Source organism: Nansenia antarctica (assembly GCF_963989245.1).
Source record: "Nansenia antarctica genome assembly, chromosome: 20".
Taxonomy (NCBI): Eukaryota; Metazoa; Chordata; class Actinopteri; order Argentiniformes; family Microstomatidae; genus Nansenia; species Nansenia antarctica.
Window position 1 is genome coordinate 7,073,876 of NC_137693.1, and position 16,367 is coordinate 7,090,242.

General features: G+C 44.0%; 3 protein-coding genes across 3 annotated transcripts in view; 1 reads left to right on the top strand and 2 right to left on the bottom strand.

Annotated features, from left to right (window-relative positions):
* Positions 1-99: 99 nt before the first annotated feature.
* alg8 (ALG8 alpha-1,3-glucosyltransferase) lies at positions 100-5,483 on the top strand (the record flags this gene model as incomplete). The annotated part of the gene is made up of 13 exons (XM_080549730.1): positions 100-188; positions 960-1,038; positions 1,238-1,431; positions 1,605-1,714; positions 2,148-2,215; positions 2,310-2,436; positions 2,637-2,740; positions 2,920-3,040; positions 3,115-3,254; positions 3,766-3,905; positions 4,130-4,227; positions 4,364-4,436; positions 4,568-5,483. 13 exons carry the CDS (start codon positions 100-102, stop codon positions 4,794-4,796), a joined length of 1,572 nt encoding a protein of 523 aa, XP_080405856.1. The 3' UTR covers positions 4,797-5,483.
* A 1,643-nt stretch (positions 5,484-7,126) lies between these two features.
* guca1d (guanylate cyclase activator 1d) lies at positions 7,127-12,675 on the bottom strand (the record flags this gene model as incomplete). Its single annotated transcript, XM_080550057.1, has 4 exons — positions 7,127-7,266; positions 7,555-7,642; positions 8,769-8,918; positions 12,481-12,675. 4 exons carry the CDS (start codon positions 12,673-12,675, stop codon positions 7,127-7,129), a joined length of 573 nt encoding a protein of 190 aa, XP_080406183.1.
* Positions 12,676-16,152: 3,477 nt separating this feature from the next.
* Positions 16,153-16,367, bottom strand: part of dub (duboraya) — a gene marked incomplete at both ends in the record, with an annotated part of 5,971 nt that continues 5,756 nt past the window's right edge. Inside the window, one exon of the mRNA XM_080550058.1 lies at positions 16,153-16,198. Coding sequence (XP_080406184.1) covers positions 16,153-16,198 — 46 coding nt within the window. The remainder of the gene's footprint in view (positions 16,199-16,367) is intronic.

Here is a 16,367-nt window from a genome sequence, read left to right on the forward strand (position 1 = left end):
TGCGTTCTAACTAGTGGGACCAAATGACATGTAACTCGGTGATGTCATTTACTGTACTGTCTCAATAAAGTTGTGTTTTACAAAACAAACCCAGCTGTCATGGCGGCGCCCACGGCTGACAGCGGGAGTTGGTTCCCTGTGTTAGCACTCGGAGTTTCTTTGCTGAAATTTCTTTTGATCAATGCATAGTAAGTATCGTACGTCCGATGTCGGACTCGCTGTTATTCGTTATTAAAGTCAATGCAACACGTTTGAATGTTCAGGCTTTCGTCTCAGTTCAAGTCACTCGGTTAGCTTGTACGTGGCTAACCGCTAGCTGCTAACGACATAAGGACACTGACAGCTTATGGTGACAATGCCACCTCATCATGACAGCATACCCCCGCATTGTATCACGATCATCTAATTAGTGCACGATTAAGTACATCGTGACGTTAGAATTATAAGGTTTTATCTCCATTTTTGTCAAAATTGAGTTTTTTTTACATAACCTGATCCATTAGGTGTTTATTAATGCCTGTGTGGTGTTATTTTTAAAATGTTGACATTTTTGAGTTAGTAATTCATAAAATACAAAGGTTCCATCTCATAAAACATAATGAAATGTAAAAACTTTGACGCTCAATATCTCTGAACTACCCTAAACGGAGATAGAACCTTATAATTCTAAACGGAGATAGAACCTTATCATTCTAAACGGAGATAGAACCTTATCATTCTAAACGGAGATAGAACCTTATCATTCTAAACTCACGTTATGGTGACAATGCCACCTCATCATTACAGCATACCTCCGCATTGTTTTGTATCACGATCATCTAATTAGTGCACGATTAAGTATATGCTGTGAACACTAGACTAAACACCAACTACAACTTCTTGTCTGAAAGGACAGTGTGAACACTGTGATGAAACATCTATGTTTGTATGTGTAAGTGTCTCTCTGTCTTGTCTTCCAGTCATTCCACCGACTTCGAGGTGCACAGGAACTGGCTCGCCATCACACACAGCCTCCCCGTGTCCAAGTGGTACCATGAGGTTTGTGCTTCGCTATTTCACAAAACTGATGTAGCACATCTGATCTGCTACACTTCCAAGTGAAGTCAGTGGTGGTGTCGACTGCAAACTATAGCGTGACACCATGATAAAGTTACATGCAAAATCACAAGAGTCTTCTGTGTTATCGTTGTGTGATTGAGTATCACAGTTGTGTTTATGTTTGTTTACATGTCTGTAGAACACCTCAGAGTGGACCCTGGACTACCCTCCCCTGTTTGCCTGGTTTGAGTATGGACTGTCTCACGTGGCGCAGCACTTTGATAAAGAGATGTTGGTGGTTCAGAACCTCAACTACGCCAGTCCTGCTACGGTCCTCTTCCAGAGGCTCTCTGTCATTGTGACTGACCTGGTCTTTATTTACGCTGTCAGAGAGTGAGTATACTATTTATATTCTGGGGAAAGATCCACTTCAATTGTCTAATCTGCTTTACAGTAAGGCTGTTGACAGAAGAGAATATGACTTTGACAGAACTGTACTTTTAGAGCATTGTGTAGAAAGGAGTATAGCACCTTATTCTTATTCCCACTTGTCAATCCTTCATCAGGTGCTGCAGAAGTGTGCGAGAGGACAAGGGCTTGAAGGAGCTCTTGGGGAAGCCGTGTTTCATCTTGGCAACACTGCTCCTGTGGAACTTTGGCCTCCTCATTGTTGACCGTATCCTTCCTGCTTCTGAGATTGGCTGTGAACTGAGTTGAAGTTGAACAAGCTAGTTTGGGTCAATTATGTTGTTTGATTATGTCATATAGGTCTCCCTTTAAAAAAATGTTTTCTTTCTAGCATTATCACTGCCAATGGCCCCTGGCCTGAGCAGAGATTACTTTTCTTGCAGTGACTGATGGATAGATGATTCACTTACTTAGACGAATGTATTAGTTGTAAATCGCTTTGGATAAAGGCATCTGCTAAATGCCAAAAATGTCAATTAGCAAAATGTTGGAAATGCTTAGCTGACAGGTAGTCGGGTTTCTCCTCCTCCTGAGATGTGCTTTAGGGAGGCTGATCTATTGTAGGTGCAATAAGCTCTCTCTCTCTCTCTCTCTCTCTCTGTGTAAACCAGCATGTTTCAAGTCCTTGATATTTCCCCTAGATATTCATTTCCAGTACAATGGGTTCTTGTTTGGCATACTGTTGCTCTCAGTGGCAAGACATTTACAGGTATGCACTCCTCCAACACCAATGATTTGGGCCAAACTTGGGCATGGAAGATGTCAAATTAAAAAGTGTGTGTGTGTGTGTGTGTATTGAGCAGGCCAGACATTTGGAAGGAGCGTTTCTCTTCGCTGTCCTCCTGAACCTGAAGCACATCTACCTCTACATTGCTCCAGCCTATGGCATCTTCCTGCTCAGGAGCTACTGCTTCACCAAGGACAACACAGGTAGCTTGCAGGACACAGGTTAATAGAGAGTTGGCTGGTAGACACACGCACGGTAAAAAAGGTCTGCTCGTGAAACTCTAAGTGGGACAATTCTGGAATAGAACACTGAAAACAGCTGTCATACTGTTTACTGCTATAGTCGTTATTTCCAAATGATCCTTTGTGTGTTCACTATGGTCCTCTCTCCTGTGTGTCTGCAGACGGCTCGCTGAGATGGAGCAGTTTCAGTCCTGTGCGTCTGATAGCTCTGGGATCCATTGTGCTCTCTGTCTTCGCACTTTCCTTGGGCCCATTCATTGCTATGGTATGTACCCTACTCGGTACCAGAACTCCCATAGAGCCTGTTAATGCTTTGTCAAAGTGATAACTTGTTTTATTTATCTGTAGCAATCGGAGGGAAACTATGGTTGTAGATATGATGATTATATTATATGATCTCTCTTAAAGGGATTAATCCATCAAATTCCCATTTCTTTCTTCCAGGGTCAGCTCCCCCAGGTCCTGTCGAGACTCTTCCCCTTTAAAAGAGGCCTGTGCCACGCCTATTGGGCCCCCAATGTCTGGGCCCTCTATAACGTGGTGGATAAAGCTATGTCTATACTAGGTACGTCTAACTATAGGTATGCTGCTGCTTTGAGCATGCTAACAGAGGTCTAAGCTGGCTTGTTTGTTCCCCAGCTGTGCGTCTGAAGCTGCTGGACGTGGCGAAGCTTCCCAAGGCCTCGATGACAGGGGGGCTGGTGCAGGAGTTCCAGCACTCTGTCCTCCCCTCCGTCTCTCCCTCCATCACACTCGTCTGTACACTTCTGTCCATCCTGGTGAGGCAGCTCCCCACGATACGCTCACTGAACTTAGCCTCAGTGATGTTATTGTTTTTCCCCTGGTAACATGAAACATCTAACAAGAAAGGTGGCAAATCTCCTCTGCAGTGTATGGACCTATCGCTAAGCCACGCCCCCTTTGAAAACTCTGACAAACAAACAACGCTTCACTGACAGTGACTGACTGACCGACCGTGACTGAATGATGTTCAGTGACTTACAATGGCTGGAGTTGGCACATTTCTGATTTCTGATTTACCACAGCAAGTAATAGACATGTTTTTTTTAAAGATGACAAGAATATTTTGTCTAGAAGCTTTTCACCATCAGATATTAGCGAGTTGTTTGTCCGAGTTTTCTGCCTGTAGTGACTTTTGCTGTGATATGATTGGACAATTTCTATTTTGGGGCGTGGCTTAGCGATAGGTCCATTGGTACAGGAGAAGTCTGAGTTTGTCATGTGTTCATTGAGCTTCATCTCTCTTTCTCTCCCTCTCGGCTCCCTCAGCCTGCCGTGTTCAGCATCTGGCGTCGTCCCTGCGGTGCCCGTGGTTTCCTGCGCTGCCTGGTGGTGTGTGCCCTGGGCGCCTTCATGTTCGGCTGGCACGTCCATGAGAAGGCCATTCTCCTGGCCATCCTGCCCCTTAGGTGCATAATTGGAGTTATGTGTTTTTTTTTTTTTTTTTTAAGTCAATGTTTAATCTCTTGGACTGCTCCCTCTTCTTTTAAAAAAAATATTATTTCATTATTTTATTACTGTTTAATTGTTTGTTACCTCTCCCTTATATTCTATTCCCTGACATAATAATAAAAAGGAGTGCTCCCTCTTCTGTCTTAATGCTGAGATCTTTTCTGGGTTGTGTTTTTCATAGCATACTAGCAGTTGAGAGCAAAGAGGATGCTGGGATCTTTCTGATGCTGGCCACCACAGGGCATTACTCTCTGTTTCCACTTCTCTTCACAGCAGCGGGTAAGCAGCTTCGACAGCCAGGCACCGTTGCCCCTGGCTCCGTTGGGAAGGCCATTTTGTTATTTGGTGTCATAATTGTCTCATAATTGATGATTAGGATAGAAGTCCAAAATGTCTCTCAACTATGTTCCTACAGAGCTGCCTACCAAAGTTCTGCTCATGCTGCTGTTCACCCTCTACAGTTTCACCTCTCTGAAGAAGCGGTTCAGGTGTCAAAAAATATTTTCATCTATTTTTTTACTTCATTCAGAGTTACTTTATTGGCTCAGATATGCTTTGGTCTCTGTGTAGTTTTTGAACAAATCTATAATGCCATCTTCTCTCCAACTTCCTCCCTCAGTGGTCAGGGCTCCCTGTTGAACCCTCTAGAAGCGACCTACCTCCTGGGACTGGTCGCTGTGGAAATCCTCTGTGAGGTCGTCTACCCTTTGTCGCCATGGCAGCAGACCCTGCCCTTCGTCCCTCTGCTGGTGACGTCTGTGTACTGCGCCCTGGGCGTCTCCTACTCCTTCGTCTGCCTCTACCTCTCTCTGCTGAGGCAGCCGGAGGACAAACCCAAACAACTATGACAGAGCAGACTAACACATCTATGGGAGCAGGGAGACATACTGTATATGGGAGCAGGCTATTGGTTGGCTTGGGACTGGGGTAGAAGGAAACACCAGGTAGGGAGGGACTGCTATTAGAGGACAATCTGTGGACCAATAAATGTATATGTTACGGTACATGTGGGAAAACGGCTTATGTTGGCATTTCCGGGGACATGGCAGCAGAAAACTTTGACTTGGTACATGCTGGCATGTCTAACCCTAACCCTACCCCTAGCACCTAACCCTAACCCTAACCCTAGTTTTCCCACATGTACCGTATTCCCACATGTACCGTAGCATATACATAAATAAATGTATGGCTCTACCCTCTACTGTGATATACAGCACTTATGACAGCTTTTGCAACCACGTTGGAATGATGTCCTAATGTTCTGAATGTACCTTGATGTCTGCATATACATGGCCTTCCCTCGGAACACCAACTGTACAGAAGATTTGTAAGATTATGGACTAAATGGTCTCAGCTAATCCCAGTGATTAAGAGATAAGTGGATCTGTGCAGCGCTGTCTCTGTGCTGATGGTGAGAATGAGCAGGTTATAAAGTTGTTACTGTTTAGAATGTGTGGTGGTATGGTTCGACCAGAGCGCTTTTGATATGACTATAAATATTAGTTGTGAATATGAAAGATTATGTAAAAAAAAACAAAAACACATGGACCATTTTTTATTGTTTTCAAATAAAAATATATCGTTGGTATATGTGTAAAATGTGTTTATTGGGGTTAGGAAGGAGAATATGTCCCTATCACAGACTGTTATACACAAGACACAATACCACACAATCAGACAATGTTTAAAAGCTTTATTGATAAGGCAACACGAAAACATGATTGATCAAAATCCTTTAGTAAATATACATATATATACATGTACTGATTTGTACAGAGTGCTCCTATTGCACTAAAAGAATAGTAACAATTGGTCTGCCTGATTATTGACCTGTAAGGTCATGAACCAATTCTGCATAGTTAAACGATACTGAAGGCCAATGCACACAGCGTGTGATTTTGTCGCACGACAACATTCGATTCTCAATTCTTTGAATTCTTTGAATTGGTGTGAATTGAGAATCGAATGTTGTCGTGCGACAATATCGCATCGCACGCCGTGTGCATTGTCTCATTCAAAACAATGGAATCGAATTCGGCGGTGCGACAAAATCGCACGCCGTGTGCATTGGCCTTAAGGCCCTTTACCTTCTCATTGTGATACTGTAGCTTTGTTGAATGTATGGTTAGTGGTAGGTTCTGTTTGTATTGAATTGCATCATAATGCATTACTCACACAACAGCCATTATTGAAGTTAATTCAGGTTTTCAGTATAGACAATGAGAAGAATGCGAGCCTCATCAGAATATCAGTGATCAGCGAGCACCACTGAGAAGGGAAACCAGATCTTTCAAGGCAATCATCTGATCTCTCCCCTTCCCTAAACAATAACAAGCCAGTTATAATGACTGGATCCAGAGCACAATCCCAGCACACTGACGTCACCTCCACCTATCACAGCCAGGTTAACATCCTCCTGAAATGATTCCTCTTCCAAGTAGTAGCTGCCGTCTGACGTAACCACCATAGCGTCAGAAACCTTTGGGGTGAAAGCTGCTGCCCTGTCAGGGCTGAGCCCTTCCTAAAAAAGCTCCCACGTCGCCGTGGCGATGTGGTAAATCCCGCCCAGCCCTGAATCCTTTACTGCATTAGGAGGATGAGCGGCAGCCTCAAGGGAGGTTACTGCACAGTCACCGTAAGGTCTCGCAACACCACTCCAGTTGTGATTCCAAGCACAAGCTCCAGACAGACTCCGACGTTTGACGTTTTGATGTTCTGTCAAGAAACCAAGAGGGTTCGAAATCAAAGGGTCACCTTTCTGTGCGCTCAGACCAAGCTGTAGACAAGTAGACAATCAACCCCTGGAGTCAGAGAACTAACAGATAGGTAGGAACGTGTGTCGAATGGTATCTTCAAAGCAGTTTCTCCTACAGATGTACAGTATCCACAGAAGGCCTCTTATCCACTTCCCATCTCAAACCTCGTCCGCTGTGACTGCGTCCGAGGCTGAGGGGGTTGATGGGGCCACAGGGGGGGACCTCAGAGGGGAAACAGGTCCAATCTGCTGAGCACTGGATCCTCTCATTGGGGAACATTTTAGTCTTGTTTAGCAACTTCCCTTGTTAAAGAGGGTAACATGTCTCCTCGGGTTCCTAAACCGGAGACATCTTGCAAACTGTCTTGATGGGGGTTTGTGATGGAACAACAATGCAAGGTTCGGTAAGGTTCCAAACAGCTTTCATTCGTTCGTTCGCGCATCTCTTTGGCCATTGACGATGATTACGAGCACAGGCGTCAGGTCCATCATTTTCTTCAGTAGTTCCATGATGTCAGGGTGACCCTTTGCCCCTTCAATAAACTCCTCCAGTGTCAATTCACCTGAGAGGGCAAAGGTCAGAATGTAGAGGTTAGAGGTCATCAACTAAACTCAATGATGCCTGGACAATGATTTGAGGATTTGTGACACTTGTGACACTGTACATGGGGTGATGGGGGCAGGTTGTGACATGGACTTGATACCATTGACAACTGATCATGATAATGATGGTAGTCTCAGGGACCTCAATAAAACTGACATTTAGGAATGGATTTATGATATCTATATGTTTGTTCAGCTCCTGTGACACATTGTTTTGTAATTCCTAGGCTATCAGTGGCTCTTCTTACCCTCTCCATTCACATCAATCTTCTCAAATATAAGCGCCACAATGTCCTCAGGGGAAACTTCATAGTCCCGTGTGATTTCCTGGACGGCCTGAGAGAGGGGAGAGGGAGAGAGAGAGAGAGAGAGAGAGAGAGAGAGAGAGAGAGAGAGAGAGAGAGAGAGAGAGAGAGAGAGAGAGAGAGAGACCCAACATTCAGAGCCCATCATTATAAACTGAAAATTACGAACTTGAGTGTTGTCTGTATTATTATTTTTATCACACACACACACACACACACACATGATGATTCCTAGTGTCATAGTTGTTACATGGTAATGGTCATTTTAAAAGCTTTGCCTCTTTGGGATAATTTGGTACCTGGCATCTAGTCATTGTGTTGAATTATTTGAAATAATTACCAGGAAGCACCTATTGTCACCACATAGTTTCCGTACAGGTAACAGTGTACCAGTTCTATGCACCTATGCACTGTAAGTGTTATTGTACCCTATCTGGCACAGTAGGGCCAGCAATGAGGTCAGCGAACCAACAGGATCAGCGCCAATGAAGTCACACCCGGGGTGAGGCCCTTCCTGGGGTTGATTGGATGAACTCCTCCACAGATTAAGTGGCCTTGTCCAAATTAAAATGTAATCCAGCCTACTTAATTAATCTCAGTAAATGTTGTCTATCTTGATTGCTCCAAATTGATGATGTCACCACGGATTAGACTTGAACTCACTCGACATATTCCAACACGTTTTTTTGGTGTCATACAAAGACATCCTGAAGCACTGACACACAATAGCAGAACTCATGTAGTGAGTAAATTACCCCCATAAAGTACACTACAGATGTCTTCATAGTGCCAAGTGCTGGTTGGAGCAGAGTGTCAAATCCAGGCAGGATTGGTGTATAACACACGTTAAAAATAATCTTCCTTTGCCCTGGGGTGGTCCAGTGGTCTAGCACCGCGGTCAACAGTGCCATATGCCCGTGTCAGCATGGGTTAGAATGTGGCCCATGCCCTGCTGACATGCCCTCTCTTCCTTACTTTCCTTTCTGTCTTCACTATATCTGTCCTATAAAATGAAAAATATGAGTGGGACTGCCCCACTCAGAAAAAAATACTTAAAAAATAAATAAATAAATAACCTAATTCATCATATCATGTTGAACCAATCAATTGTTATCAAGTCAACGCTATTAAGTTATAACCTCAGTTCTGACACTTACAGAGAATATTGTCTCCAGCTCATCTTTGTCGATTTTTCCGTTGCCGTCCTGGTCAAACAGTTTGAAGTACCATTTTAGTTTCTGGTTGATTTCTCCCTTCAGCATCAGACTGACGGCTGCGATGTACTCCACAAAGTCTATGTACCCATCCTAAACCAGAAATAGAGAAAGAGAAAGGACAGAGATAGAGACAGAGGCAAAGACAGAGAAACCATTTAATTCAGTTCAAGTAGATACATGACTTTTTCCTTATTGCAAACACTTTATAAGGACTCTTCAGGTTCTCAGTAAAACTGGATATAGGTGTGAGGACACAGCTACTCAGCATATTTTAGCCTTACAGCATGCAAATATATCAAAAACCTTATGCCACATGTTTTCATTGATCATATCCCATCTTCAGCTGCACTGAGTTGTACTGCTCAGCTGAAGCTGTCCTGTCCTCACCTACATGTAACAACACTTTGGTTCCCCAATGCGACTGTATCACAACGCTTGTGTATGGACTCGGTGACACTCAGAATGAGGTAAGACCTAGTTTGGCTGTTCTTAGTGGCGGGTGTCCTGGGTTTCCCCTGGTTGTGATGGCAACGGCCCTGGTTAGGACATCCCGTTCCTCTCTTCCCACCTTCCACAACCCCCCCCCCCCCCCGCCCGCCCGCCTGTTAAATCTCTCTGTCTATTATAGGCTTTCCCTTGAGCCTGAGCCAACAGACTGATCAAAGACTCAGCAGTGAGTCTCTGACCGTGCAGGTATGATCCCTGTAGGAGTCCCTCATGGCCATGGTAGAAAGGCACCTCTCCGGGTTTGGACAGGTAAACTGAACAGTAGTCCTTTGTTTTGTCTCTGAAATGACGTGCTACCTCATTATATTTCCATAAATGCCTGTGACAGAGCACGTCAAACCTTGACAGTGATTACCGTACCCTGGTAGAAGGGCCATGTGTTAACCTAGATCCCTTAATAAGATGATTAGCTCGTCCTTTAGGTGTCTCTTTAACCTCCTGGTACTGTCGTCAAACTCTTAGCGAGCGATTAGTCATCGGACTCAAAATCACAAGCGAGAGTTTGAGCGCCATCTCTTCTCCATCCCGACACGTTATTGTCATGTCTACCTTTAATGCAGTAGTATTAATCAATCACTCACTCAATCTAGACTTACAGTTCTAGGAATACATTCTAGGAATACAGTAACGCGTCATTGTTAAGCCATTGTTGAGGTGAAAACAGAGTTAGTGTAATCCTCACATGGCCCACTGTGACAGGTGACAATAAGACCTATGACATAAAGATTTTTTCCCTCTCTGACTGACATGTGATGCTGTGGCAGCCTGTAGACTGAAGAGTTACAGTTAGCATCCTGGACTACCTCTGTCTGCTCATAGATATGCTGACTCCAGCAATCCTTTCATTAGAATTTGAATGGATGCCATGTTGTAAACGTACATTTCCAAGATTCTTATTACATTGTAGTACTAATGAAAATTAGAATGTTTGTCAAGGAATGGTTGAAGCCTGAGCCAACAGACTGATCTCAGACTCAGCAGTATGTCTCTGACTGTGCAGGTAGAAACCCTGTATAGACTGACAGGTCAACTGAACAATAGTCATTTGTTTTGTCTCTGATATGATGTGCTACCTCATTATATTTCCATAAATGCCTGTGGACAGAGTACGTCGCTTTGGAATAAGGCGTCTGCTAAATGCCAAAAATGTAAATGTAAAAACATCAAACCTTGACAATAATTACCCTGGAAGACCAAGTGTTAACCTAGATCCAGTTCTAAGATGATTAGCTGGTTCATTTGTCTATTTAACCTCCTGGCACTGTGTCCCACTCTTAGCTGGTGGAAGTCACTCAATCTCTACGTCATCCTGTCCACAGAGTAATGACGGCCCAGATTTGGCTCACATCTGTTTCCTACTGGCATCAGGATGTGGCAGGTTCCCGGGTCACAACCTTTGGGTGAAAGTTGGCCCAGGTCCTAACCACACTCAGACCAAAGATGGCCCAGTAGCTAAAGGAATGTATCAGGGCCACATTCCTCATACCAGAGCTGGCCCACAGTCAATTTCCAACTCTCAGCTGGCCAGGGCTGGCCCTCTACATTTGGACCAGGGCTGGCCCTCTACATTTGGACCAGGGCTGGCCCTCTACATTTGGACCAGGGCTGGCCCTCTACATTTGGACCAGGACTGGCCCCTATGTGCCACCACGAGACCAGATCGGCCCACAATTGTCTGCTGACTGGGTATAGTTATAAAAAAAGTTATGTTACACAACAGCCATGACTTAGCTACGTGAAGTAACTCTCAATCTAGAGTAAGGTGCAACTTTATGTAATTTGAGGCATTTAACTGTCAAAATGAGAGCAGGAGGTCTTCTTAACCTATGAATGCCTAGAGGACACTAAGAGTTGATGACGTTGACCTTTAAGCAGGAACCTTATGTTCAGATGCCTGTCTTCAGTCTGTGGGTCTAGCGAGCAGATAGACGGCAGGAACAAACTCAGCTCATCCCTCACTCTCCTACACACACACACACACACACACACACACACACACACACACACACACACACACACACACACACACACACACACACACACACACACACACACACACACACACACACACACACAGAAATCCATTTAGCACATGCTAAACACACAGGCTCTGTAACGGGATATCGGCTCAATGCACCCGCTCTATAAGCTCATTAGGTATGAGCCAATGGAAGGCCCATCGTGACGTAAGAATGATAAGGTTCTATAATTTTTGTCAAAATTTTGTTTTTTACATAATCTGATCCATTAGGTGTTTATTAATGCCTGTGTGGTGTTATTTTTAAAATGTTGATATTTTTGAGTTAGTAATTCATAAAATACGAAGGTTCCATCTCACAAAACATAATGGAATGTAAAAACTTTGACACTCAACATCTCTGAACTTAATCCCTAAACGATTGGAACCTTATAATTCTAAACTCACGCCATATCTGAACCTACCTGTGATATTTGTGGCAGAAATGAACAGAAATGAACAGAAATGTAATTTATCTTAAAATGCAGTGTACTCCATTAATAGCATCTACGGTATATGAGTACACTTAGCCACTGACACCTGTAATTTGCAAATAATTCTTTGACCTGCAGTACTGCTCCCCAAGTCTCTCAAAATCCAATAAACATAAGATAAGGAAGATTTGCGATTGACACTATACCCTGCATGTGAAAACAACTTTTGCTCAAAGACTCATGTCTTACGAAATCATTAAAACAACATCTACAGTATATACATTGCAGTATTGCCTATGACTTAAAACCAGCTCAGTGGCCTTGCGGTTAGAGTGTCCGCCCTGAGATTGGGAGGTTGTGAGTTCGATCCCCGGGCCGAGTTATACCAAAGACTATAAAAATGGTACCCGATGCCTCTCTGCTTGGCCCTCAACATTAAGGGTTGGGGGTAAGACCCCGCGACATACCAGCGTCATGTCCAGGAGGTGTACTTGTACATCAAGCTGCCTCACACTACAGAAACAGGAGATAGGCTCCTGCCCCCTAAGGGCCATTAGGCTCAGAGAACCATCGGTTTTCAAGGCTACTTAACTTACTGCCTATGACTGCCTTATTATATCATTATGCAGTGTCCCTTTCAGACCCGGGCACCTTAAAGTGAGCATTAGAGTGAGAGTGTGTTTTTTCTACCCACCGCGTCCATGTCGAAGGTCATGAAGACCTGGTCCACGTAGCTGTTGGCGTTCTCGTTCAATCCCTTGAGCTCCAGAATGGCCTTCAGCTCGAACAGCGTGATCAGGCCCGACGGAGACTCCTTCATGAACATGTTGTACCAGTGGTGCATGTCCTCCGCCAGGATATCATCCATGTTGGAGTTGTGGGCCCCCATGCTGGCGAGGTGTGAGGTGATTCTGGGGTGTCAGACAGTTCCTGTAGAACCCTCCGGGCTGCGCGGAGTGTCGGGTTCCAGAGGAATTGTGGGGGGATGCAGCCCTGTGTCGGTCGGTCTGTCGGTCTGTCTGTCTGTCTGTCTGTCTGTCTGTCTGTCTGTTTGTCTGTTTGTCTGTCTGTCTGTCTGTCAGGCGTGAGGAGCAGCAGACGCTGAGAGGAGGAGAGGAGCCGTTAGAGGGGCAGCAGAGGTGTGCGTCGCAAGCCTGGTCCTGGCTGCAGTCTCTCTGGACTGGCTGGCCCCACCGGTGGACTCAGAGCCGCAGAGCAGGAATCAGGACTCTCTAAACCCTTTTAATTCCTGGCAGACACAGAAAGGAAACTATTTAAAATAACAGCCTAACAGGATCACCAACCCCCTCGCCCCAATCCCTCACTCTCTCCCACTGGACAGTCCCAAGAGGCTTTAGCAGGCAAGCCAAGGGTGGGGGGGTACTGGTCCTGAGAGAGGGAGGGTTATATAACTCTTTACCTACCTACCTACCTTCCTGCTTTGGGCTGCAGCAGCCAGGGCTCCTTCCCAGTCCTTCACACTCTGCTGAGACACTGGGGTGTCAAGGTGGCAAGGTGGATCAGACCAAAGCTGTATGCCAGCATTGTTCAACTGCGATCAGGTATGCGGCTGGCAATACGTCAAACTTCCTCACTCAAGAAAATAAAGTGAAGCGCAAACCCAGTTCCCTACGGCATTTAAGGAACCACTCGCTAACAATTCAGACCGGCCATAGCCATAACAAACGCCGTAGGTGATTTTATAGCAGTGGACAATACTCTGTTGTTGAGAACACAGGTTTTAAACATACCGTATGTAGTTCCCTCTCGTCCACATATGTAGTTCCCTCTCGTCCACATTTCAGCCAGGAAGTCATACCAGCCCTTTATAAACAATGAAGGTCATGTCAGTACAGCATTGTCACCCTGACAGAGGGGGACAGACAGGAGTCTTAACACACAGGCACGAGGTGGAGAGACACAGAGCTCAATGAAAGAAGCTACAAGAAGACCAGTGGGCCAATGACTCAGCAAGCAAAATGACTCAGCAAAACTGCATATGCCACTCACAAGACTTTATGCAACACTCGTAAGACTTTATGCAACTGGCGTTATTTATTATGTGTATATATATATATATATATATATATATGTATATATTATCTGAAAAAACAAAACAAATCAGATTATTCTATTATGTCAAATAAATAAGCAACACTAGTATTGTCAATAATAATATCTGTTAAACAATAAATAACCAATAATGTCATCATATAGGCTATATTATATTATTATTATTATATATATGTATATATATGAGGAGCTGGGAGCTGGGGTGGGTTGTAGTGAGTGGTAGCAGTCATACAGAGTTGAGCATTGAGCAAGTGTGTTTCATGTGAAGAGAGAGACTACTGAAGACTAGGCGTTGAGGACACAGAGAGATATAACAGGATGAGGGGAGGGTGTTGGAGGAGGGAGTCCGTTTACAAGGAGACTTCTGGAACATTGCACATATTGTAGAGTTGACACAGAGTTGACTCTACTGTATATTCTACATGACGGGGAATCATACTTCAACCCAATGTATTTCTGAACATTCATTGCATCCAGCTGAAGGGAACCTTGCTGCCATCCCAATGCTCTCTGTCACTTTGTGAGCTTAGAATTATAAGGTTTTTACATTCTATTATGTTTTGTGAGATGGAACCTTTGTATTTTATGAATTACTAACTCAAAAATGTCAAATTGTTTTTAAAATAACACCACACAGGCATTAATAAACACCTAATGGATCAGATTATGTAAAAAACTAAATTTTGACAAAAATTGAGATAGAACCTTGTAATTCTAACGTCACGATTTGGGGAATCATCCTTCAACCCAATGTATTTCTGAACATTCATTGCATCCAACTGAAGAGAACCTTGCTGCCATCCCAACGCTCTCTGTCACTTGTTCCGGTGGCACTGAGGGAGTTAGAGAGTGACGTTTTCACACTGCACTGAGGACAGTGTGTGCTGGGGACAGCCTGTATAGGAGCGGTTTATTTTCAACATAGTATTGGCAGGGTGTACATGTTGGAAAGATGTCAGCAGCTTAGCTCAGAGCACAGACAACTATTTCCATTCATAACCTAGATTCGACAAACACGCGCAGTGTTGCACAGCACCGTGGAAAAAAACACATTCTGAGATTCAGTCACAAAAACAATGAACATCCCTTCCAAAAAAAAAAAAAACTTCAAAATGTTGTATCAAGTATAATTTATTTACAAAAAAATGTGTTTAGCTATTTTAACTCATTGTTTACAGACAACTGTAACAATGTTTTAATTTCAATTTCCAAATGATTACAATCACCCCTCCCCACCCCAAAATGCTGCATGGGGTGTGATTTTCAGCAAAGTAAAACTAGAAAAACATATAAGATCTCTGGGTAACACCCTCAAAGGGTAATCTAGAGGCAGACATGTTGGCTTATCTCTCTTGAGAGATATGAAAATACAATCATATGTTAATCAGTGACAGTATCAAACTGTACTTGGACACATTCCAGTTTATCAAACGAGGCACAGAGAAGGACTTGCAGTAAAATGTGATTATTCTTGTTGAGTTCCCACATATCAACATGGAAAGGCAATAATACTATTGACTAATACAGCATCAACCCACTGAAAGGTCTTTGGCTTGTTTATGATCTTGCTGCCTGCTAAAGCACACCTGCTTTAACCTGACACACACACACCTGAAACCTAACCTCACACCGTCAACTTCCACTGAGCTACAGACAGTCACAGAGATTGCCCCTGATGGAGAACATTATCTAACCGCACTTGTGTTGATTGATAGTCTCAGCAAGTGATGGGAGACAGATACTGTAATACCTGTTAACATGAGTCACAAACCAAGAGGGAAACAGCTGAGAGTCTGTGGCTCAACTCATTTAGTCATTTGTGTCAACATTTTCTATCCAAAATATCCCCTTGCTAACGCCAATGAGCACTTGTTGCTGAGGACACAGATTGCAGAGGCACCAAAAAGCTGAACGAAATCAAGCTGTTCCAACAAGCATCTAAAACAATCGATACAAGCTAAATTATTTGCAATACTCTGCCCAGAGTTTAAGAAACCAATATTTCACAAGCTAAGAGATACAAAAGAAGAACGGGGAATAAAACAGGGTTGAAAATGTTCACATTCTGAGTGTAGGGCTTTCCATGAACAGTGGCCCAGAAGATCCAGAAGTCCAGTGGACCACAAGATCCGGAAGTCCACTGGCAGTGTCCGCACTGTCGGCACCCGTCTCTGCCTCTCCTCTTTGGGTTGGGGTGTGTGGGAAAGGGATGAGGGGGTGTTGAGGCAGGGGCACACTACAGGGTCTCCCTCTCTGTGAAGCAGGGGCATGGTGTGGTTACGCCATAGGGCCCTTAGTCTGCGGCCCTCTCAGCCGTCAGAGCTTTCAAACGTCGTTTCCTGTGTGGTAGAGACAGGAACAAACCGACAGTTAGAATCGTGGAAGTTAGTGTCATAAAGTATGATTTTTACACTTTTCAAACTTTTATTTCACTCTGTCAATTGTTGTGATATGTTTAATAACAGAATCAACATAATAGATCACCTTTCTCTTGCTCTCCTCTTTGGG